Genomic DNA, 26259 nt, shown 5'->3' with positions numbered 1-26259 from the left:
TTCTTGGTAATCACATGGTTGAAACATGTTTCAAGTCATAACCTCGATAAAAGTTACAGAATATTTTATGCAACTCTTGAAAAACAATGCAAGTCTGTTTTAGACCTATTTTCAATTCATTTAACCTTTTTGTACTACCAGCCATTTTTTTCTACTTAAAAATTTCCTGATTGGAATGATAACATTTTAAGAGCTTAGTCCATTGAGCTGTATCTCTACCTATGGGCAGAAAGAATTAACCTTCGGAGTTCTCCAATTGCCTGTGGCTGGTTAACTCAGAAGGGGACATGGGGCTAATGAGGCAAATGTTGCAGATTTCATCCCTGTACACGTCAGTTAACTGTGCTGAGGCCCTCGACCACACTCTGTGTCCTGTCCCCTGCCAGCTTTCATACAAAATGCATGCTGCTGCTAACAACAGATACCCGGAGAACGGAAATAATTCGTGCAAATGCATCTCCATTGCTGGGAAAACCTTTCACAAAACCTGTATTACTGACAGAGGACCAGTGACACCGCACTTTACATGAAAGCCAGTGCTCACGCACAACCCCTCGATAAAAATGATAAATTCGGAGTTCAGTTTTTAAAAGTCATCAAAAAGCATACATAAAAAAAAAAAACTATTAAAATATGCATTCAACTAACTAGAGAACATAAGAAATATTTGGTACCATTCTCCAAGGCCAATAAATCAGGCTTTACTAAATCAGAGTGGGAAAGTAGTAGAGAGTAAAGATCCTGCCACAGGCTAGGTTCGCCTTCTATCTCACTGCAGTTTGGATTTGGCAACCATCAGTAGTAGCACCCTGTCAAGGGGGACCACGCAGGGGCACAGTGAGCGAAGCCTGAACATCTCTGGGGATGAGGTTCATGAGGAGAGTGAATCTTTCTTATTCACCTGTGTATCCGCAGCATAACAATGTCTGGGTCCAGAGCAGATATTTAATAAGGTTCTAAGTTATAGGAAAAAATGAATTTACAAAGTCAGTACCTCAAGTGTTCTAAGACCCAAACACCATTTCTTTGAGCTGACTCTGCTCCAGCTTGCGTTACCCACATTGAAAAAAGAATTAAGGAATACATAGTCATACATTTCCTGACGTCTACAATCCGTTCTGTGAAATAAGACATGTGATTTGGATGTTATGCAAATACCATATTATGGATGAAGGTCCTTTCAGGCATTCACTTCCAGAATAAAGGTTTCGTCCATATTCAAAATTTGCTGGGCAACTAATCTCCCTCCACAATTAGTTTATCTAAGGTCTCAACAAAATTATTCCGCTGCCTTTGCATCAGCTCTCGCAGACTCACCACTCACTTTCACATTATGCAGGGAAAAATGCTGTTTGAAGGGCTCGAACCAAGCTAGCACTAAACTCGATATTGTAATCTGTTCCTGTTTTTCTTTAAGCATCTCCAACAGGCTTATGTCTCTGCAGTAATCGTCAACAGGCTGAGAGGGATTCGCCTTTGTGTTTGGTCCTCAATCCACGACATGAGCTATTTCTCCTTATCTGATATAGGTCCTTCAGGCACTTTTGTTGGCCTTGTAGCTTTCAGCGGAGCCAATCCTTTAACAGCTTGGAAAATTTTTTATTTTTGAGGATCATCGTTATTTCCAAGTGTGATATGCTTAAATCCACTACGTCCTGTTCTCCGATCATGATTTCTGAACTCTATCATTACCTTATAGGACCACGAACGTATATGTGGTCGGACCTTGCCCGAATGGACCATGGGGCACATGACAGTATATACGCGTGTGTGTATATATGTGCATATATGATATATTCATATATAAGTAAAATATAAATATATGTGTGTTTATCAGCAGAGCTGAATTAGCATTGATATGCAGATATAGATATATGCCAATTATTTTTGACATTTGTTCAAAGATCATACAGAGAGAACAGAATTGAACCAAACAGAACAGTATTTTTAAGAGGGGACTAATTACATTTCAGGTCACCTGACTTTATTTTTGAAGGAAGTATGAAGCACCTTCCACAGCAACAGAACTACTACTTGCTTACAGTTCTTTAAGAGCTCTGCTAATGGTGGGGATCTCTCTTGCGATGATATACGGATCAGGTCACTTATGTCACATCACAAAATGTATCTGACAGCAAAGAATTATTTATTTATTTTCATCAGCCCTGCTCTCTATGGCCTTGCGTAATTTGAAAAACTGAGTGTCCTTGGCAGCTTGAAGTTGGCGGACTTACTTTAAAATTTTATCTAACTTTTTTTTAACTGTGTGGTTTTGGGCAAAGGCTGCCCACCTATGCCTTACTTCCCTTATCATCTGTAAAACAGGAATGATAATAGCTGCCATGCAGAGCTGCTGTGAAGCTTGGAGGTAATTCTTACATAGTACCTGATACATGGTAAGTGCTTGCTATATGGTGGCTTTATGATTTTATTCCCTTTGTGTTATCCTTTTTATGACTGGCTGCATGATTTGTGTTTATAGCGCAGGATAGCAAATATGTACCTATGATGCTGATAAAGCCTTGCACAACCAGTGACACTCTCTCCTATCCCCTTATAATGGCTCTTCCTCTCTGGTAATATGTAGAGCACAAAATGGATTCACCACTAACTTCAGGCCTATAAGTTGTTCAGCTGAAAACTCTTCTTCCTAGGTATCCATTTGTTTGGGAGGAGTTTTAAGTGCAGTTATTATTAGATGCCTACTATGTGAGAGGCACTGTGACAAATGGTCATGGGACACAAAGGGCAATGAGGCATGGCTCTTTGCTTTTTCTCTCCAGAAAGCATATGAAAATCGTTGCAGTAAAAATATGTTACAAGGAGATTCAAAAATGCCTCTGCCACATTCAAAATGCAAGATTTGACCTTACAAACCAGAAGGTATACTCTTTTTTATGAAAAGTGGTAAACGATTCTGTGTTCTACTTCCGATTGACTTCTACTTGACCGATTCCACATGGGTTATATGCAAGGTTTTATAAATATACTGAAGTAGTCTTCCTTAGCATTTAGCTTTTGCTGAATTCCTCATGGAAATGGTGCTATAGATTAGGCTAGCAGTTTGGGGTATCCGAGCCACAGAAAATGTGTTTACTTCGTCTTAATCCAGTTGCAAAATTCTTGTACACAGAGAGACACAGACAAGCCCAAAGGAATAAGATTTAATAATATAGAGCTGAAAGTCGGAAGAATTTTGATGATCTTGACCAGAAGTAAAATCCATAAGAAAGGCATAAAGACTAAACAAGGAAGCAGGGACAAGCCATTAGGGTAAGGATGCAGAACACAGGGTAAACAATGGATCCCCAATTCAAAGACGAGTCGATGGCCACAAGGCCATGCATGCTCCAAGCCCTTCCTACTCTCCAACTTTATCTTTTGCTATTCCACCTCATACTCTCTATACTGTAGGGCCACTGGCCTTCTACAAATATCCCAAACTCTTTTCTTCCCTGCCTACAGACCTATAAATACATGATGTCCTCTTTAATGGACTGCTCTATTGCACACACTTTATTTGGATAACTCTTTCTTATCCTTCATATCTAGGTTGAGTTGCCATTTCCTCAAAAAGCGCTTGCCTGACAACCACCACCACCCCTGTGTCTCCTTATCTTTTTTCCTCTCATTGTACTGTGTAGCCTTCTTTTGATGTACATCACGATTTTAATTATGACCTATTTGCACAATGATTGGTTTAGTGCTTGCTCTTCTACCATCTGTAATCTACTGTTGTGTGCCACCGAGTCGATTCCAACTCCTGGCGACCCTATATGATAGGTGAGAACTGCCCCATAGGGTTTCCTGGGCTATAATCTTTATGGGAACAGATTGCCAAGTCTTTTATCTCACAGATGTTGGATGGGTTTGAACCACCACCCTTTTGGTTAGCAGCCAAGCACATAACCACTGAGCCGCCAGGGCTCCTTATTTTGATTTTATTCACTGTTAGGCCCTCACTGCACAGCATCAGGCACAGCAAAATGTAGACACTCAAATATTTACAATTAATTGATTGCCTACTGTGTATATGGCAATGGCGCTAGTCATTGGGGGAATTAAAATAAAACATGAAATGATCGTCCTGCCTTAAAGGAAATGCTAAAGCAAGATGCCGACCTTCTGGTTAGCAGCTGTAGCTCTTAACCACTATGCCACCGGGGTTTCCAAATCAGGATGTTTGGAAATGCCAACCCAGAGACCTGCACAGAAAACCTGTCTCCACAGTGTCCACCATAAGAATGACAAGGAAATCCTCTAGCTTTTTCACCAAACTTCACAGTGGGGTACATAGGTGTCACCTGCTGCCTTCTATCCACACTGACACCTTCCCCTGCAATCGATGTCACCAGGGTTTTCACTATGTCCAGGGAAGGAGATCTGACACATTTTTACAAGTAAGAAAACTGCTTATCTTCAACAAACATGGGATCAAACTCTTCCTATTTTAAATGGTCTTCCAAAGTCTCAAGACCATCCTTGAGAAGAAGTTGCAGGTCCTCATAAATGAAGAGGAAGCATCTGTAGATGTTTGACCCTGGTCCTCAGGGTTAGACACGGCAGCAACCAAGGAAGGCGCTTCTCCCTCCATAGGCACACAGCTCATTTTTTGCTAGACAGCTAACCCCAGCTACGTACCTCTATTATCTTCACTGCCGACCCCCACCCCCCAGCAGAATGGATTTGATGGCAAGGATGCAAATTTGTTCAGCAAAAGAATAGCATAGCATAAGGAGAGTTATAAAAATATAGCCCAGGCAGCAAAGCGGAAGGGATTTCCAAAGATAGATAAACATTGGAGAAAGAAATAGCACTCCAGAAGCTTTATCAATAGCCCAAAGTAGAGATTCTGAAGGTCTGAAGTAGACGATTGAAAGTGGAAATGAAAAGGCAGGAAAGACATGGAAAATACCTAAAAAATGGGAATTTACCTATTTATTTGAGAAGTATTTTTTTTGAGTGCCTTTGCCTTGGTGATAAGCTGGTTAAAGCTCTTGGCTGCTAACTGAAGGTCAGTGGTTGGAACCCACTAACCGCTCAGTGGGAGGAAGATGTGGCAGTATGTTTCTGTAAAGATTACAGCCTTGGAAACCCTATGGGGCAGTTCTACTCTGTCCTATAGGGTTGCTGTGAGTCAGAATAGACTCAACGGCAGTAGGTTTGGTTTGGTTTTTATTTTATGCTTGGAATTGTTCTAAGTGCTGAGGATACACCAGCAAACAACAAGATGTACAAGAAGGTTCCTGCCCTACGCAGCTTACATTCTAGCAGACGATAAGAGGCAATAAATAAGTAAGCAAACAAAAAAACTATTTCAGATAGTGATACAAAAGTAGATTTGTTTATAGGGATAGAGAGTGACTGGGTCAGGGTGTAAGTGTGTGTGTGTAAAGCTATTTTAGATTGGGTAATCAGCAGGAAAGACCTTCTAAGGAGGTGATGTTTAAGCTGAGAGCAGAATGAAGAGAATGAAGCAGCCAGGCGAAAGCAGGAGGAAGAGAGTTCCAGAATAAAATGAGAAGAGAAAGTGCAAAGTCCCTGGGAAGAAGACAATCCGGACACTTTTGAGGAGCAGAACGAAAGCCAATGGAGGTGGAGCGCTCCTGAATAGAGGAACTGGCAAGCGAAGAGAGGTGCAGAATATTAATACAGAATTAATAATACAGGCATGAGTAAGATCAAATGAAGCCCAGATCCCAGGATGTTTATACAACCTGAGTTTCACTAAAAATAAAATACTGTATTTTGGCTTGAGTGAAGAATAAATTAAGTGTAAGAGTGAAAAGAGGGATCATGGTCTGTCTTAATTGGCTGGGCAAAAGATGATGGTACCTTGGTCCAGGGAAATAGCATGGCATGATGACCAACTACACAGGAGGGAAAGTACAGAATCAAAGAGCAGCCTTTGGCTTCTCACTTAGGTAATGCAGGCTGGTGATACAGTTAGTCATGCTGAATACCACAGAAGAAATAGTAGGGTTGAGACATGAGATGGTGAACTTAGTTTCCTTCAAGTTGACTATGAGGAATCTATAATATAGCTAAGAGAAGAAGCCCAGTAGACACTTGTAACTACAAGCCTGAAACTCAAAAGGTAGGTATCTGTGAATCATTTGTTTTAGCGGAAAACTTGAAACCTTTTGGGGGAGAAAAATCAGATTACCAAATGGGATGAAGTCAAGGATAAAACACTGAGGAACACTAGAGAGGAAGAGGAATAAGTAAACCAAACCCAAAAAACAAACCCAGTGCCATCGAGTCAATTCTGACTCATAGCGACCCTATAGGACAGAGTAGAACTGCCCCACAGAGTTTCCAAGAAGCGCCTGGCAGATTCAAACTGCCCACCCTTTGGTTAGCAGCCTTGGCACTTAACCACTACGCCACCAGGGTTTCCAAATAAGTAAAAGAGATAAGCAATGAATTAAGCCAGAGGAGACAGGCCAGGCATTTAAAAATCCAAAGAGAGCTCAAGATACAGTGCAGCAACTCTCAAGGTTTTTTTTTTTTTTTTAAGTCTCAATGCACATGATTGATAACATTTGCATGTATGATATACAAGACCTTGGACACACCTAGATTATAGATTAACTAAATCATGGATAAGAGAATGTCTCATTCCCTTTGTGCTGGCTGGAACTCTACTTTTTAGTCTCCTATTTAAGAAAGCATATAGGAAAAACTATGTAAAAAAAAAAAAAGTAAGCGCAACTTTATTATATGGATAATTATATGAATAGTCTTCAGTTTGTTCCGATGTATTTGTTTAAAAAAATAAATAACCCCTAAATTGTGCTTCAACTATTTTTTTGTAACAGGTAAATAGGCAAAATAATTCATAATCGAGCAGGAAAAAGAATCACAATGCTAGATCCGTTACTCAGTGTATCTATACATGCAGCAGATGAACTGGTCATTGGCAATTAGAAACTATTTGGGCTTCATCAAGGATTTAGGAAAGCAGGAGACTATAATCCAGAAGGCTCCCTAACAGGTAGCAGGGATCAAGACATACGGAGAATATGATCCAGAGATGATAAGCTGAGCTACTGGAAAACTGGGAGGCAAAGGGCAGGTGCTTATCTGTAAGACTGGGGTACCAAGGTCAGTAGTGGAATCCTCAGCCCTGAATTAGGGCTCCTGACAGCAGGGCTGGGCCTGCCCAAACTGGACCACTGCAAGCTGCCAGACCTAGTGCAACAGGAGGGCTGATCATTGAAAATGATATCCTCTAATATCCTCTAGTTTAAGAAAAGCATAGAGACTTAAAGGACACTTTTTTTTTTTTCTTTTAGTCACAAATATCATAGAAGCTCTGACTCATTTGGAAAACAACATAAGAACACTGTTCCAGGAATCACTGGCTGTCTTTCACACTACTGTCATTGCTCTGCCATGACGTAAGACAGTCTGACCTGCAAGGTTTCCAAATAATGTGGACGGGTAATTTTTTACACAAAGCTACCAGTCCTTGGGATCAAGGATTTCATGAATGGGTGGTAGAGTGAGTCTTCTTTGAGGTGCAGTGGCTGGGGAGAGGCTGAAATGAAAAAAAGAAGTCATCTAATCTTCAGTGCTTTGGGGCATGAGCTTAATGCTACTCTCCAGACTTTATTTACAAATAAAAAGTAAAAAAAAGTAGTGTTACTAGTAATGATTATAAATGTTAAAATGAGTATTCCCAAGAGGCAGGCTGGAAGAGCAACCAGCATTATAAAAACATAACTGAGTGAATTAAAACCATCACCAAATTCACACAGGGCACGCCTGAAGTGAGGCAATGAATCCTCAAGTTTGAGCAGGCCTGGCTGACACGCACGAGAGCTGCCATGTGCAAGACACACACAACATAAATCTCCCCTGTGACGCTCAGCATGCAGCAGCCACAGTGGCTCCTATGCTGGGGAAGGATGGCTGGAACACACCTTCTCTAAAAGCTAACTCTTACAGCCCTTCAAGATTCTCCAATGAAGTTTTAAAAAGAAATAAATTTGATAATAAATGGAATCATAATAGAAATCTACCTGTACAATATTTTAATGTAAATCTCAGTTATCTTCTTGATGCTGCACTACCTATTAGATGTTCTGTAGTGTTTCTTTTTTTTTTTTTTAATTTAAATAAATAATTTATTTATAAGACGTACACATTCTGAAAACCTCTTTGCCTCCTTTCCCTTTCCCACTTGACTGTTAGGCATACTTTCCACTCTCTTATGGATACTGTTAGCTCCTGTCAGCCAATAGCCATCTTCCAAGTTTGTTCATGGTAGGATTTAATGGTGTCGATTTGTGCAGAAAGACTTGTGGTTTAACATCTTAATATTCCATTTAAGAAAATTATTTGATATTAATTTTCTTATTTTCAAGTTTATAATAAAGGCAAGGCTTTAATAATACCTAGAAAGAGATGTTAGTTATTCAAGGTTCCCTCTACCACAGAGAAAAAACAGGGAATCCTCTCAGGCTGTTAAGCACTGAAAAGAACAGCCATTGATGACTTGAGGAAGTGACTGTGAGCTGGGAGTTACTTTCCTGTACAGGACTTGGTTCCCACTGAGCCAGGAAACACAGATCTTGGTTTAATTAAGTGACTGTCCTCAACCACTTGCTCTCTAACTTCAAAATGGCCTTCTAGTTTCTTCCATAAGGACCAGTACATCTTTTCTGTCTCCCATTTCTCCCTGGCACATTACCTATCCTTCTTTGAATCAAGTAACAAAAAAGCAGTGCCTACTTCCTTAGGTGGTGCCATGAGAAAGACCTTCCTTGCTTGGCAGGAGAGATGCCAAAAGTACACATCAGCGCTGGCAGCAGCTGACTGTTCTCCAGACTCCTTAGGTTTTTTTGCTCTATCAGAATGTCACCTTCACAGATAATAATTGTAGCTACATTTATTGAGTTCTTACTATGTGCCAGGTACTGCAAAATTGTTTTCCATAGATAATTTAATCCCCACATCAACCTTATGAAGTAGATACTGCTTCTACAGGTGAAGTTTATCATTACATGATGAGATTATGTATTGTCATAGCAATACTTGCTCACACAATCACCAACTCACTCTTCTCTCTGCAAAATCTGTCTCTGGCACTGCAACCAGAGAAGAAATAATACTCAAGGGTCCTCACTGGGTGACCTAACACTATTCATGGTCAGCATGGGAAAGTTCCACAGTGCAACATACCTGCCTGCTCGGCAAGTGCTTTAGGATAGAGTATGTTTGACTAAGCTGAAATCACTACCTCTGCTTTTAATTCACTCACTCTGAAATATTTTATTTAGAATATAGTCTACATTTAAAGGAAAAATTCGAAACTGAGGTTTGAGTTTCCTGCTTAATCTCAACTACAGAGAAATAAATTTTACAAACATAAGGAAAGTATTAGTTAAACACGTGTTTTTCAAACATTCATGACCATTTTTTTAATGAAATAAAAAACAGTAGAAAATAGAATGCTATCATAAGAGTAAATACTATTTTGTAAAACCCCAGTTTTCAATTGTAAATTGATCTAAACTGTTGCTTTTTACAGTGACACACAATGAAAAATCTTTGGAAACACAGATTTAGACCCACACAAGTTTTGGCAGAAAACAGGACACCTAAGTAGAGGCTGGTCCTTGCATTCAGGTGAGTGGTGAGAAAGTGTTTCAGGGACACAGCTCCCCGAGTCTCCATGGATACCTCCAGGTATGTATACTTTAGATATCTTCTTTTCTCATTTCCTCATCTAAACTGTCTCAAGGACCTGGCTTTCATCCCACTGAGAGGTCTCTCCACATTTTCGGATCCACTGTCAGGAAAACATGCTTTCTTCTTTCCTTTGGATCACTACCATAGCTTCTCCATGGGTTTCCTTCCTCCCAAGATTCCTTTATCTCACCAATCCACCAATCCAGTTTTCTGCTTCTGCCGGGCATCTTTTCAATAATCGTGCTTGCATTTAGTAAACTCTTCTCTTTGACCTTGACTCTCTTGTTTTCATGATCTGCACTTTCCAACATGCTTTTGATTGTACTGTTTGACTATTTATTCAGTGTTTCTATGCCTATCTTCCTTCACCAAATTGTATCTCAAGTCCTAATTCTCCCATAAAGCCTTTTTTGTTACTGTGGCAGTTCAGGCCTCTATCTTTCTAGAATTATTAGAAATAGGACATACTGTACATATATCTTTCTACTATATCACCATACTCTAGCTTTATGTGTTATTTTTTTCTTCAATAATTTATGATCAGTTTGACAGCAAAGACTATCTTACTTTTAGGTTAAGAGTTACAATATTAACAATAATGGCATTACTGAGTATTTACTATGTTCCAGGTGTTAACGAATATTATTATGTATGTATTATGTATTTAGCATATATTATATTTCTAAACCTTATAACAGCCCTGTAAAATAACCACTGACACCTCTTTTTATAGTCTGTGCAGTTCCTGGTGCAGGTGGTATAAACTCAATTCTCTATTGATAAAATGAGACTAGTATGTGTTTTTACAGAAGTTAAAAAAAGTAAACAGGCAAGCCTCTCTCTCTCTTTCTTACTTTCTCTCTGCATCCCTTCCTTTTCCCCTCCTCTCTTTCTCTCTCAACAGTATGTTCACAGAGTAGTTTTCTTATGTTTCATGAAGCAATGAGAATTCCCCAAACGTCACTATTTTACTCATGTTCATTCATTAATTGTGGGGCCCTGGTGGTACAGTGGCTAAGAGCTTGGCCGCTAACCAAAAGGCCAGCAATTTGAATCCACCAGTCGCTCCTTGGAAACCCTATGGGGCAGTTTTACACTGTCCTATACAGTCGCGACGAGTCAGAATCAATTTGACAGCAACAGGTATGGGTTTTTATTCGTTAATTATACCAACAAATATCTGAGTGTCTACTATGTTTCAAGTGTCAGGGTAAGCCCAAGGAACATAGACATAATAGTATCTCAAGGAGCTTTAAATTTATTGCTGCAGGAAGACCTAGGAACAAATACTTAAAATGTTATATGGGAGGGATATTTACAAAGTTTCAAAAGATCACAGAAGTAAGAAAAAAATCTAATTTCTGTCTGGAATTTGGTGGAATGACTTTTGAGGAAAAATTATTTTTCAGCTGGGCCTTGAAGGAACATGTGAAAGATTGGAAAAGGAATTCCCCATAACTGGCATAAGTAGAGTCTTGGATATCTGACAAAATCCCAAAGTTTGGAAAATAATAAGCCCGAAAGGAAAAGACTTTTGGAATATCTGTTCTACCAGTTTTAAAAAAAATTACCTATATCTTATCATTCTAAGATATACCATCATACTTTTTTTCTTCTAAATTTTAGTATCTCAGAAATCAGGATTAGTCAAGAAATTAGTGGCATCTTAGCATCATGTCATGTTACATGCAGTATCTTTTCTTCTTAAAAAGAGGGACATAAAATAATGGTGTGTATTATAGTTGAGAGAGTCTAAAACTCAATGAAACACAATCTCATAGTCATATTCAGAGATGGGTCCTTTCAGGTGAGAAGACTGTGACTTTACGAGGAGCCTCATTTTATGACCCAGCAACTGAACAAAGCGAGACCAGGGCCTGCACTTCTGTATGAGGAAAAACTGGCACATGTTGCATTAAATTCCTTGCCTAAAGATCTACTAGGTGGCTAGTTTATGACAGTGAAAATCCCATAAATTATTTTCTTTGTCCTCCTTTTTCATTCATTTTTATTTTACCCTGGTCTATGTCAAGTTTGGAAACCCTGGTGGCATAGTGGTTAAGTGCTACAGCTACTAACCAAGAGGTCAGCAGTTCGAATCCACCAGAAGCTCCCGGGAAACTCTATGGGGCAGTTCTACTCTGTCCTACAGGGTCGCTATGAATCGGAATCGACTCAATGGCAGTGGGTTTGGTTTTGGTTTTATGTCAAGTTTATGGGATTAAAAATAAACAATGAAGAATTGACAAAAGTTATGTGATAGATATTTTTAAAACAATGACCCCTGCCCCCTCCCTCCCTCCCAAAAAATTATTGGAGTTGCTTATGTACAGCCAAAAATCTCATAGCATTTGTTTCCTTGGTTTGGAGGTTTCCAGTCATGGTTTCATGGGACATGGCAGTTAATTGGCCTAATAATATGTTTGTTTAGTGCTTCTGTTTTCCTCCTAGTTCATTATGAAGTGCCTGTGGTCTTAAAAGCTTGCAAATGGCCATCCAAGGTACAACAATTGGTCCCTATTTGCCCGGAGCAACAGAGGGAGAAGAAGAGTCAGGAATTAAAAAAAAAAAAAAAAAAAATAGGAGGAGTAAATGGAATGTGTGGTCAATTGCCTCCAGGAACAGCTGCCTCCTCTATCAGAAAAAGTGGATAGTGCCCGGCTACCACTGGAAACCCTGGTGGCATAGTTGTTAAGTGCTACAGCTCTTGACCAAAAGAATGGCAGTTCAAATCCACCAGGTGCTCCTTGGAAACTCTATCGGGCAGTTCTACTCTGTCCTACAGGGTCGCTATGAGTCGGAATCAACTCAACAGCAATGGGTCTGGTTTGGTTTTTGGCTACCGCTACTGAACACTTTCATGAAAGATTCTATAGAAGGATTATGATCAAAAGGGGGAAAAAGCTGAACAGAATTGAAAATTCTTATGGAATACAGACTTTTCGAAGCCATGGAGGCTGTATGAACCCCTGAAACTATTGCCCTGAGATAATCTTTAAATCTTAGGCCAAAAATAACCCCTAAAGCCTTCTTAAAGCCAAACAATAGTTTAGCTTAACTAGTAAAGAATGTCTGCCTTGAGCAATGTGCACTTTTAAGAACTCTGTATATGGGATAAAATTGATAACAGCAGCTCAGAGGATTATATAGGAACCTTAGAGAGCAGTGAGTTTATGTTAATGGGGGAGAAACAACTTGGAAAAGGAGGGTGAGAATGGTTGCACAATTCAAAGAATATAATCAATGTCACTGAATTTTAGATGTAGAAATTGTTGCATTGGTGTATGTTCTGCTGTGTGTATTCTCAAAAGCAAAAATAAAATACATTATAAAAATAAATAAATAAACAATGGGTACATATGTATGCTTTGATGGTGGGCATAATCTTAATATGTAATAGCTGCCAAAGAGCTAAATGCCTTTTGGCAGACAGAGTAATAATAAATGAAGAGAAAGGGTCTTACTTTATTTAAACGATTGTCACTTATTAAAGTAACTGTGCCCATTTAAATGGAATTTAGTGTTGACTTAGCAAAGCAATGCTTTTGTGGTGCATATCATGAATTTTTCAATGAAATTAATGGTAAGTACATTTTTTTTTTTTTACATATGAAAATCCACACTATAAGTTTTAAAATCTTAATTACCTTCATTAAAATCATTAAATAAGGAAAAACTACATACTGCCCTGATTTTTGAAAATGTGTGGGTTATATTTCGGCTTCCTATTTTTCTCAGTTGTCAATGGCAGTAAATTATTGCTCTTAAATAATAAAAGAGGACATCTGGTCTAAGGTCTCCAAATTCAGGTTGTTATTGTTAATTGCTGTCTAGTCAATTCTGACTCATGGAGACTCCCATGAGTAGAACTACTCCACAGGGTTTTCAAGCATCTCTGGGTGGCTTCAAACTGCCAATCTTTCAGCTAGTGATGCTGTCTCTCACTAAGGTGCATAATTTGAGGGAACATTAACTTTATAATTTTCCTGATTCCTTAAGCTGAAAGCAGAGTCCCTGGGTGGTGCAAATGGTTTTAACGCTCAGCTGTTAACAGAAAAGTTGGGGGTTCCCAGAGGCACCTCTGAAGAAAGACTCGGTGATTTACTTCTGAAAAGTGGCCATTGAAAACCCTTTGTCAGTTCTACTCTGGACACACATGGGGTCAACGTGAGCCCAAACTGACTTGATAGCAATTGATATTATTAAGTTAAAAGAGTGGTCTGTTTTATGAAGTTGTCAAGCCACACTTGTTTGAAAAAAAAAAAAAAGAAATAAAGAATGAAAAGGAAGAAAAACTTATCACCATGAAAAAGAAAAAAAATGCTACGAGTTGATTTGAGGGAAGGTAAAAATAATTATGTAACTTTAAAACATACAATTAAATATGAAGTTCCATGAGTTTGTTCATTTAAACCCACTTATAAACATTTCTCATGTCCTAAACTATGACTATTGAACAGATAAAGATGGCATTAAACTGTATATGAAGAATGTCTTGGTGAGATTTAGAAGCCTTGCTAAATGAAATTGTCCATGGATAGATTTCATCCAAAGGGGTGAAGGAATCTTACTTTCTGGAAATGATTATTAAATAGGAGTCACTTCAGCAAATAGAAGGACCTCATACATTGGGATGAATCATGTCAGTTAAGTTTGTGGCTATTCTATCTCCTTCAACAGTATATCAGATGGATCTTTTATTGAATCCAGTATTTCCAGCATTATTGGGCATTTTAGATAAAATGCGTTATACACGGCTACATATAAAGAAACATACTCTCCCTAAATATTTTTAGTTAATCTTTCTTTAAACTTTTCTCATCATTTCCCAGTGAAAGAAGGGATGAAAAACTCAGTGGTGCCTACATGATTATTAATTTTGTTATTAAAATTAATTTTAATTCATAAAACACTTGTTCAACATCCTCTAGAGTCAAAGTTCTGTGCTAAATCATGTTTGAAGGAGTGGGCTGGAGCTGGGCAGGGGTACAATGCTGGGTCAGGAAAGTTTCTTCCATTTTAAAGACTTACTTGTGAGTGCTAATAATACAAAATACAAAAAGAAACAGCAAAGAAGGTACTACTGGAATTCAGAAGCCCAGAGGACTAAGACATTACTTTAGAAGACTGGATGGACCAAGCCAGACTGAAAGCACAGAGGAAGGCAAAGATGCAAAGCCAAGAACATATAGGGCACTCAAGAGGCAGGAAATGGTTAATTTAGCTCATATATGGACTGTGAAAGAAAGAAAAATACATGCATGCAGCTGGAGAGATAGGTAACTGATGTATTACATAGTGCACTAGAAGCCAAGCTAAAGACTTTGGGTTGTCATTCTAGAAGCCTCGAAGCTCTGCTGAAGGTTTCTCAGTAGGGAGCTGTTAGAACAACTAACAGGACCATAGTGTATAAGATGATGGGGTTGTAAATAAAGACGGGAATGAGGCCATGGAAATAATGTAGGCTGAGGTAATTAGAGACTGAATTAGTATAACGGCAGTGGGAAGAGAGAGGAAAGAATGGATGGAAGAGGTGCTATGTAGGCAGCCCAGTAGGAAAGGAAGAGAAGGGAAAAGTCAAGACAACATTATGGTTCTAGCCTAGGGACTCGTAATTCTACAAAGAGAAATAGAAAATGCAAGAAAACTTGAAATTCAAGATGAGTTTAGTTTATGTCATATTAAACCTGAGGTGATAGCCAATCAGAAATGCCCAGAGCCCTTGGAAATGGAAGACTGAAATTTACTTAAGGTACAGGGAATGTTAACTAAGGTTACAAACCAGAGTTTATAATCAAGAGTAATGAAGACAATAAATGTATGAATAGTATATATAGAGTTCCTGGGTGATGGAAATGGTTAACATGCTTGGCTACTAGCTGAAAGGTTCACAGTTCGAGTCTACCAGGGATGCCTTAGAAGAAAAGTCTAGTGATCTACTCTGGAAAAATCAGCTATTGAAAACCCTATGCAGCACAGTTCTACTCCCATACGTGTGGGATTGTCATGAGTCAGAACTGACTCTACAGCAAGTGGCCAGCTATAGTATATGTAGTTAACTGTGAAAATCTGAATAAGAAAAGTACCCAGTTCTCTGGGATTTCAAAGGAGAGAAAGGTCATTTTCAGATGGAGTTGGGGACTTGATGGTCTAGCATTCAGACAGACTGGCTGGAGTTGGGCTAGAATTTTGACAGGCAAAGATAGAAGAAAGAGTTCCACAAGAGGAAGGCATTCTATGTGTCAGAAAAGACACTAGTAAAGACAGTGAAATTATAAAATGCAGCTGCTATTTGTGAGGGAATGACTAGGACAGCAATGTGCTTGGAACTTTGTGTATATAGAAGACTGGTGGGCTAGCAGTATAGAAATGGAGGAGCCCATTTCTCACTAAGCAAAAGACAACAAAATAATCAGCCAAATTGCTCTATTTAAGTCAATCAGTGACTGTCCAAGACCAAGCACTTGCTTAAACTAATTGTTCATTGAATCAATGCGCTCTAACGAATAGCTCAATTAAAATATGTTCCCAATATAACCTGATCATCTCAATGTCTTAAACTTTACCACCTAAACTTTTTAAAGCCCTGTACTCTTGAGACTTAGAAGGGGATCTACAGATTACTTAGTGTAGCAGTCTACCTGATGTATGAACAGTAAATACAGTGTCTGATTTATATATATATATATACATACATATATATGTAAATGCATATATATTTGAAAATACAACCTGCATTTTATGTCAAGAACATCGAATTTTATTTAATGTAAATGCTAATGAAAAGAAGTATTTCAGAACTGCGGGGAAAAAAACTTGTTCTTTGCTTACTTTATTAAATTTTTAAAATTGGAAAACTTTTTCATTCTTTGTAAGGGGGAAAAAAACCATTTTCAAAATGCTAAAATAAGGGCAATCTTTTCATTTTCCCCTGAAGTAAAGCCATTAAATATGTATTCTCTGAACACTGGTAATAATACACAATTCCATGCTAATACTTCTCAGAGCAGTTACTTTCACCAGTAAGAAGTAATGTATATATCTCTACCCACAAGTTGCTATGAGTCGGAGCTATAGGGTCGCTATGAGTTGGAATCAACTCGACGGCACTGGGTTTGGTTTTTTTTTTTTTTTGGTTACCCACAAGTCTAGAAGCCCTGATGGCACAATGGTTAAGTTTGGCTGCTAACTGAAAGGTTTGCAGTTCAAACCCACCAGCTGCTCTGTGGGAAAAAAGACCTGGTGATCTGCTCCTGTAAAAATTACAGCCTACGAAACCCAGTGGGGCAGTTCTACTTTGTCACATGGGGACAGTATGAGTCTGACTGGGTGGCACACAACAACCCACAAGTCATGACCTTAGTATTATTTATGAATGATTCTAAAAAAGACTTTTTCTTTCAATAGCTGATTAAAATAAAACAAAGTCCCCCAAAATAAGAAGAAGAAACTTGCACTGCCCAAGAGAAATGCAAATAAAACTCCCAAATGAAGGGTGGGCTGAAAGAAAACAATACCTATCTGGGAGTCTTGCTAACCCTCTATTTTAATGAACTTTATGCAGAGATACAGGAAGAACCTTAAGCTGGAAATGCAGAAATCGGCTCAGCATTCTTGGCAGGAGTACATTTTAGCCTACAGCACAAAAGGGGTTAATCTGAAATGCAAACAGGAGTTGCATTAAATATGCTTTGTTTGCCATTCAACTAGCTTTGTTTTAATGAAAAAGGCAATACTGAAATACGATGAGTACTTAAACTTTATTATGGAAATAAATGTTACTCTAAAAGTCTTCCTTGACAAGAAGAATATGCTGTTAAGAGTTACTGAATTTCCTATTCAGAACAATTCTCTGTGTGCCTGATATTTTCAGGCAAAGGTTCTGCAAAATTAAATATGGCTTCCCCCCTTCTAAGAGCAAACCCCAAACAAACCTTAAATGATGAATTCTTTGCATGTTACAGTTAATGTGCTTTCATTACACTTAACGTACTTTTAATAGTCTCCTATGGCAAGATGGTGATATTAAATGTGAGACTAAAACATTCATGATACCACCTTGAATTTGCTATAGCGCCTTTTAGCTGAGAGCTCAAAGCACTTCATGTGTCTGATATTGTCATTCAGTATCTCCTTGAGGTACATTATCTGCATTTTATGGTTTGAGGACACTGAGGTGCGGAAATGACTAAGGGAAATGAGATCATTTCAAGAGCTCACTCTAAGCACAAACCGGATGTCTCCCCTGCAGAACTGAGCATTTTCTCCTTTTTTTAGTCTAGGGCTGCCTTCAAGATGGCTGCACTAACTTCTTGAGACCAAAAATTGACTGCATCGTCTCTAGTCTTTTGTCTTTTCCTTCATGTGATTGTCTCCCTTACCTGGACACCATCAGATGCAGGGATGTAACTTGCCCTTTTAAACGTGTCTGTCACATTTCTGAGGATTTCCACGGACATTAGGAGATCGCCTGCATAGAAATTTTTCCTCTGAGTTAAATCCAACAGTGTCTTGGTCACCTGGGACATCCCATCACCTGCCAGCATTCGCTGCCCCTTAGCAAGGTGTTCTTTAATCTGTGATGGTCAAAAGAACAGAGTAAGAATATCAGAATCTTCATTACTGGCTCTCTACATATCTTGATCAAGCACATGTATTTACATTCACTCAGTCAACTTTAAAATAGTCTTAGAATTCTTGGGAGCATTTCAGAACTGTAAATTGTGTGCATCTCACACTCAGATGGGTAAACATCCCAGATGCAGAAAACTAATGAGCGTATACAGTTTGGCAGGCCTGACGGTCTTGCCAGTTCCAGTTCTCAGAATCCCCAATTCAATAAATTCGGAAAAATGAGTATTAAGTTAGGTTTCTAACTGAAGTAAACATAAAAATAGTTTTGAAAGGTGTGATCAAAGATGAGAGATCATAAATACTTCAAAATACCCATTTTTATTAACAAGCTGAACTTATACTTTTTGCCTTACCTCTTAATGTAAACATATCTTTATACAGCAACAAAAACAAAACTACCACAAAAACAATTTCAGCTTAAGAAAAGATCTCCAAATTTTAGGGACTACCATGGCATGACTGAAAGATTACTTTAGCTGTGTTCTAAAAACAAATAAATAAAAACCCAACAACCCTCAGCTAAGTCTTTAGCAGAACAACAGACTATTAAAGTGCAAGACTTAAATCAGTTTGATGGCCAGTGAAGTCTGCTGTCAATTTTCATATATGTTTACGTTACAGTTCAAGGGAAGAAAATCATCTTACTATAATGTGGAGGAACGGTAAGGTAAGAGTGGATAAAGAGATATCGATATCAAGGATCCATTATAATTTTGCTTGTTTACTAGAAGGTTAATCTTCACCTTCCCATAGCTAAATTTGTGATAAAATTGACTCATCAAAAGTCCGTAAGGTATATTGGTGATGGGTGCACAACATGATTAATGTAATTGGTTTTACTGAATTGTACATGTGAAAAATGTTGAATTGGCATATGTTGTGGTGTATATATTTTTACAACAATAAAAAAGAAGAAAGAAGAAAAAAGATCATAAAGCGATCAAGAACACCACAGAAAAATTAAAATATAAAGGTTAAAGTGAAAAAAGCTTAACCATCAATTTCTTATTTTCTGTTTCCATTAAAGCAGTGCCAACAAGTCCTTCAAAAATGACAAGCTTATCTAATCAAAAAGGAATTTAAAAAATATATTCACTAAAGTGTTATTTTGACACTTTAGATATTTTACAACCGTTATACTTTCCTTTAGTCTCTCACTTATTTAAAAATATTTTGATAAAATAAAAATCTTCAGAGACATACTCTAGTTTCATTGTTTTATGCTAAAAAACATATTTAAGTAGTTTGTTTCTTCCCATGTTCTTTCATTTCTTTCCCTGTCTCCTCTCAGTGGAAGCCATCAGCCACTGACTGAAGTCCAAACAATTAGCATGGCATCAATGATCGAGCCCTTGCCTGTCTCTTTAGTCTCAGTGTCCATTTCTGTTTCTCTCTAAGTAGAAGTGGCTTTAAAGTATTTAATCATGATACAGCCACAGCACTGGCCAATCAGAAAGGACATCTACCAAGCAGAGTAGAAGAAGCCAGCTGCTTTGCCATGATAGTATATGCCGGGCTGAATCCAGCTCTGCTTCTAAGCTACTGATAACTGCTTGCAATTTTCTGTTCAGGTCATACATTCCATGCCTTTATGTTTTTGCACTGGATATTCCATCTTCCTTCCTTTCAGCACTTTTTCTTTATAAACCACTCAGCTTTGATCCTGATTCTTCTAATTATCTAAACAGAGTTAATGAATTCCTTCTCTGTACTCCTATCTTATACATACTTCGTTCTTATCACAGCAAATTATAATTATTTGCTTAAATATCTTTCTGGCCCAATAGTCTCTCTGATCCTCGAGGGTAAGTTATCTGCCTTATTTATAGCCTTAGCACAAAGCACAAGTTAATGTTTGTTGGAGTAAATCTAGTTGTACTGAGTTATGTTCTAACTACACAGTTGTAAAAAAAAAAAATGGGATGGGTTTTGAAACTTAGCAGTGCCAGGGTTTAAATTTCAATTTCACAACTTATTAGCTATGAAATTTTAGCCCATTGGTAACTCAGTTTACCACTTCTCCTCTAAGATTTGATAAACATGCCTATATGGTAAAAGAGTTTTGAATGCCATTTACTAATTCAAACAAACTCACACAAGCCTAAAATAATTAGCACAAGCTACTACATAAATGGAAACCCTGGTGGCCTAGTGGTTAGGAGCTATGGATGCTAACCAAAAAGTTGGCAGTTCAAATCCACCAGGTGCTTCTTGGAAACTCTATGGGGCAGTTCTGCTCTGTTATGAGTTGAAATCGACTCAACAGCAACGGGTTTGGATTTTTTTGGGTTACTGCATAGATGGGAATCTCTGGGTGGTGCAAAGAGTTAATGCACTCGGCGGCTAACCAAACTGTTAACAGAATGAGTGCACCCAGGGGCACCTCGAAAGAAAAGCAAGGAGATCTACTTCTGAAAAGTCAGCCCTTGAAAATTCTATGGAGCACAGTTGTATTCTGAAACACATAGGGCAGCCATGAGTTAAAATCGACTCAACGGCATCTTTTCTTATTATTATTAATAGATGAAAGCTTCTTGCCTCACCATGACTTGTGTGCCCCACATGCTTTAGTTTTTAGAAACTTACAACCCTCTCTTCCTCATTCTCAGTGCTCTAGTCACTCTAGTCTTTTTGCTGTTCCTCAAACATATTAAGTGCAGGCCTCTCTCAGGGCCTTTGCACTTGCTTGTCCTTTTGACTCGTCTTCCAAAAGAGATTCACATGGTTTAAGTTTTTACCTAGATGTCAGCTCCCTCAGAGAAGTCCTACTTGACTCCTTATGGTACTCTTGCCATTCTCAATCATCTTAGTCTACCTCATCATGCTTAACTTGACCAGACATCGCGCCATGTACCTCTTGGCTTATTCATTTTCCTGCTTCCGCATTAGAATAAAAGCCTTATAAAGGAAGGGTCTTGGACTATTTTGTTTACTGTTATATTCCTGTCTACTAGAGAAATAACTCAACATACTGAATGAATGAATGAATTAAATGAATGATTGAGTCAATTTTCTGCTATGCTCGCATAAGATCTGAGGATTAAATCAGACACACTTGAGAGTTTTCCTAACTCACTCATAACACAGTCCATAGCGAACACTAGTATCAAATACCACAATTGCCACAGAATTGATTTTGACTCACGGTAACCCCTTGTGTGCTGGAGTAGAACTGTGCTCCACAGGATTTTCAATAACTGATGTTTTTGGAAGTAGGTCACCAGGCCTTTCTTCCCAGGCACCTCTTAGTGGACTCGAGCCTCCAAACTTTTGGTTAGCAGCCAGTGTATTAACTGTTTACATGACCCCAGGACTTGTGTCAAATAGCATGAGATTAATACTTAAAGAAACAGTGTAGCTTCTAAGCTGGAAAGTGTCTGGTTCAGTAGGTGGAATATGAAGAAAGTTCTGAAGAGTAATGAAGCTATTAGGGTCTAATCTAAAAAACGAGAAAACCCTAAAATTCAGCCTTTAGGTTTTTGCCACTGATACAGATCACAGCTGTACCACTCAAAGCTGTAGAAGACTTAAATTTTTCCCTATTAGGAACAGAATGCAACAATGGTTTAGGAAAACAATACCTTATTGCTTCAAATCAGGCCTTTATTGATTATTTTGGTAATCATTGTGTCTGTGAGAGATCTAACTTGTACAGATCTAAGTTATGCTTCCTCTCCAACAAAAGCATCACGACACTGACTTGAATCTTGAGGAATAAAGCATGTAGACATGTTTTCTGTTTGTAATAAAAATAGGTACAGAAGGCGCTGAATGGCACCTCGGGGTCAGCACCAAATCTGGCCAGAGTTAGTAGTAAATTAACGTCATTGCCACCTGACAGCTGCTTAGCAGGCTTATGTGGAATGAGCTATTCTCAGTCCAGCTTTTAGCAGACAGGTGTCTAGATCACACCACCAGCCCGCACAACTGGTACTAATTAGCATCCTTCCTGGTATGTCAGAAGAAAGCATGCAGAGCAAATATATTGCAGTATTTATACACGCTGGTGTGGACGATTACTAGCATGTATAAAGTGGCTACAGAGTGTTCGCGTAAGACATATTTCCATCCACAACATATTTAGTTCAAAGACAATTTCTACTTTCTCGATCATCCTTTCACAATACAGGCACACTGTGAAAGTTCTTTCCTTGCCTCATGTCTACCCTTTCACTACCTTTATCTAGAATGGCAAATCCACTGCTAGGCTGTTTGTCTCTTCTCTAGATTATAAAGCACTTGAGTTCAAATTGGGCTTGCTCACCTTACCTTTTCTCCATTTCAAACTGTCCTTTACCTGCATTCTACCCCTCCTCCTGTATTTTTATCTCTATGGAAGAAGTGTCGTTCTTCTTTAAGATAAAAAAACAGTTATCATCGAGTTGATTCTGACTCATGGCGACCCCATCTGTGTCAGAGAAGAACTGTGCTCCAAAGGGTTTTCATTGGCTGTTTTTTTGGGAAGTAAATTACCCAACTTTTCTTTCAAGGTGCCACACCACCAATCTTTTGGTTAGTAGCTGAGCTCATTAGCAATTTGCACCACCTGGTAGCCCCCTCCTTTTATGATTTTGAATAGAATCCCTTCTTCAGTCTTGCCCTCTCTCAAAAATATAGTCTGATATCATTTACCTTATTTAAATACCAACTTCCCATATTTATACTCCCTCTCAACTACTGTTTTCTCTGTTTCTCTTCAAAATCAGTGATGATGTAGGCATGAAATCTGGTTTCTACCCCATGACTCTGTAAGTTGTATATTAAATTTGCTAATTACGTACTCTCTGGAAATTTTGCTAGTACGTTAATTTAAAGAGGAGCTGGAGTCATAAAACCTGTGTTTAAATTGTGGTTTTACTGCTTACTACATAGGACCACTGAACAAATTATTATCTCTCTCCCAGGATCATCAGACTGATTCATCTGTGGAAAGAAGCAAATATCACATGTTTGTTATTATGAGTTAATACAAGGATAGAGATTAAAGCACTGGATAGAAAACTTAGAACATGGTTGATATTCAGGAAATGACTTCCCTCTCTTTTCCTCCATAACTCCTCTGAGTACTAACTCAGTAATATTTCTCACATTCAACCTTTTTACCTATAGACATGAGCTGGATCTTGGTTCATTCATCTCACTCATTATAGTAGTCTCCTAACTTGTCTCACTGAGTCTTCCTCTGTGCCAAACTATGCTATCTTTTACATTTCTGAACCTCTTTCCCTGCTTAAAAAAACAACAAAAAACAGTACAACAAAAATTCCTCCAATTTCATTTCAAATAAAAACAGCCTCAGTAGTTTGATTCATAAGACCCTTCAAATATGGCCCCAACTTAGGATTCCAATCTTTGGTCTCACCACCTTACTTTATCTACCTCAGCCCTACTTGACCACTATTTCTATTTGAACTTCTGACCTTTTGGCTAGCAGCTGGGCTCTTAACAATTGTGCTACCAGGGCTCCATTTCTATTCAGTTAGTGGTTATTTCACTCTTACTATTCCATCTTTATTGCTATTTATTATTTTCATCATCTTTTTTTGAATTCTTCAAATTGTCCTTACAATTATTATTACTGATTTTTAAGATAATAGTATTTGTAACCAGTCTCTTTATTAACTATTGCTTCTTGATAATTGCTTCTTTCATTCTATTCCTTTTTTTCTGGGTGAATTTTCCTTTTTTTCTGATCTTTTAGTGATTGTTTTAATAAGGTTCTATGAATGGTATTTCAATTTTGACTTACTTTTTTCAGTTGGCTCACTTTTGATAGATCTTTTAGATAGAGATGGTTTTATTTTCTCCTCAGCATTTTCAAATTGTGGTTTTAGTGCCTTTTTTATTGCTGCTGAAAAGTTTGCTGTTTGTCAAATAGCCTTATTTGATAGGTTATCGATCTTTAATTTGTGGTAGCTATAAAGTTTTTTCTTTTTATCCTAGGTATAATGCATATTAAGCTTATGTGTATTTGCTTTTATTTACTCTGCTTGGGACTTCGGAACCTTTTTATAATCTTAATATCTTATCTGTCTTAAACTCTGGAAAATTTCCACGCACTAACTAGCTCATAAAATATATCCTCTCACTCAATCTCTTCATAGCCTCTTTCTGGAAGTCCTATTAAACACATGACAGGCTTTCTTATTTTATTCTTCATTTTATATTTCTGTTACATTTTTCATTTATTTATATATTCTGGCTTCTGAGAGATCTTTTTCCAGACCTAACTTCCAGATCAATAATTCTTTCTCCAACCGTGTCTAGTTGGATAATGATTCTATTCATTATTATCAGTGACAGTATTTTTCACTTATAGAAATTTCATTTAATCCTTTTTGTAGTCTTCCATTCTTTAATTGTCCTTTCTTTTCTTCACCTCTCAAATTATTTTCAACAAATATTTTATAGTTTGGTATTTTCTATTGTTTTTACTTCTAGCATTGCTAATTCTTCTTATTGCTATATTTGTTGATTCTCCCTCATAGTATTTTGTCTCATGATATTCATAATTATTGCAAACTTGTATTCAGTTGGATTTATTTTGGTGGGGGGCATAAAGTCCCTAGTGTGTGAAAGAGTTGTTAGAGATTAGTTTTGAGTGTAACTGTCTGGGGGGATCTTAGGCAGTTCAATGATCCTGGACAATTTTACGCTAATTTTTATGTTAATTCCTTCTGCCTATAATTTATGTTAAGGGTTTCAGTTTCTGAATGGCAACAACTTTCCTCTCCCTTCCTTAAATCCTTGTACAGATAGATTGTAAATTTCTTAGACACATCCTAGACCTGAGGGTGCACAGAGTTTTTCTAGTCCATAAGGCCAGGGCAGAAAGATGGTGCTGGGTCATTGCAGGAGGCACAGATATAGCATCACCGCTTGTATGAGAGGGTACCTTATCAGCATCATCAAGAGCGCTTTAGAATCTCAGCCTTCAACACTTAAGGCTTACGTATGATCTGAAACTCCTACAGGCTGCTAAATCATCAGTTTTCCCTTATAACTCTGGGTTTGATTTTTCCTCCATTTCTGGTACCTAATTTAAGTATTTACCTGTTTTTCATTTGAGCACAGCCATAATGCAATACTTGAAAACATATTTTTGCTGTAGTGCATTCAAAACTCAGTATGATCTATTAGGTGTCAGCTTGGTCCATCTCACTGTTCCACTACTGATAGAAGTACCCTAACACCATCCAGGCTTAACTACTCACCATTTCCCAAAGAAACCCCATGGGTTTCTGTCTTTGCAACCTGATCCATGCTATTCTATAACTTTAAATGTACTCCAAAAGTCCTTTTGTTAAATTGGTATCTTTCCTTTATCCTTCATGAATTCTTTTTAGATAACTGTAATCGTTATATGATCTCTACTTGCAACCCCACAGAAGTAATCTTCCTGTATTTTATATTATTATAGTGTTTGTATTCTTATCTTATCCATTCTACTGGACTATAAATTCCTAAAGAACTTGTACTTTTTTACTCATCTTGGTTTCCTTTGAAATCCCTAGCATATTGTCTGACACATAATAGATAGCTGCTCAAAGTATTTGCCAAATTGAATTGAACTACAGAAACATTCTTTTCCTCTGAAGCTATAATCTTCAGAAGTTAACAAAGTAAAACATGGCAGTCCATGATTATTCAAGAGAAAGAAATATGTAGTAATTGGAGAATTTTTATACTTCCTGAGAGAACTACCTTTTAAAGATATCCAATTAATATAAATAGGCAAATAATTTCAAAAAGTTTAGACATCTACAGTTATATGTATATGATTGCTACCTTTAAGAATAGTAACTATTAACAGCAGCAATGATATTACATTAATTGAGTGCCTATTATATGGCAAGCATTGGACTAAATGTTTTACATGAGTTGCCTCATTTGAGTTTTAAAACAACTCCTTGTGGTGCTATAATT

General features: G+C 37.8%; 1 protein-coding gene across 1 annotated transcript in view; it reads right to left on the bottom strand.

Moving 5' to 3' along the window:
- The window catches only part of ADGRB3 (adhesion G protein-coupled receptor B3), a 795310-nt gene that overhangs the window by 391735 nt on the left and 377316 nt on the right, over nucleotides 1-26259 (bottom strand). The window contains exon 9 of the mRNA XM_023544583.2: nucleotides 18081-18275. Coding sequence (XP_023400351.1) covers nucleotides 18081-18275 — 195 coding nt within the window. The remainder of the gene's footprint in view (nucleotides 1-18080; nucleotides 18276-26259) is intronic.

Source organism: Loxodonta africana, chromosome 1, assembly GCF_030014295.1.
Source record: "Loxodonta africana isolate mLoxAfr1 chromosome 1, mLoxAfr1.hap2, whole genome shotgun sequence".
Classification (NCBI taxonomy): Eukaryota; Metazoa; Chordata; class Mammalia; order Proboscidea; family Elephantidae; genus Loxodonta; species Loxodonta africana.
The sequence above is the reverse complement of the archived record's forward strand: the minus strand, read 5'-3'. Positions and strand labels throughout refer to the sequence as shown.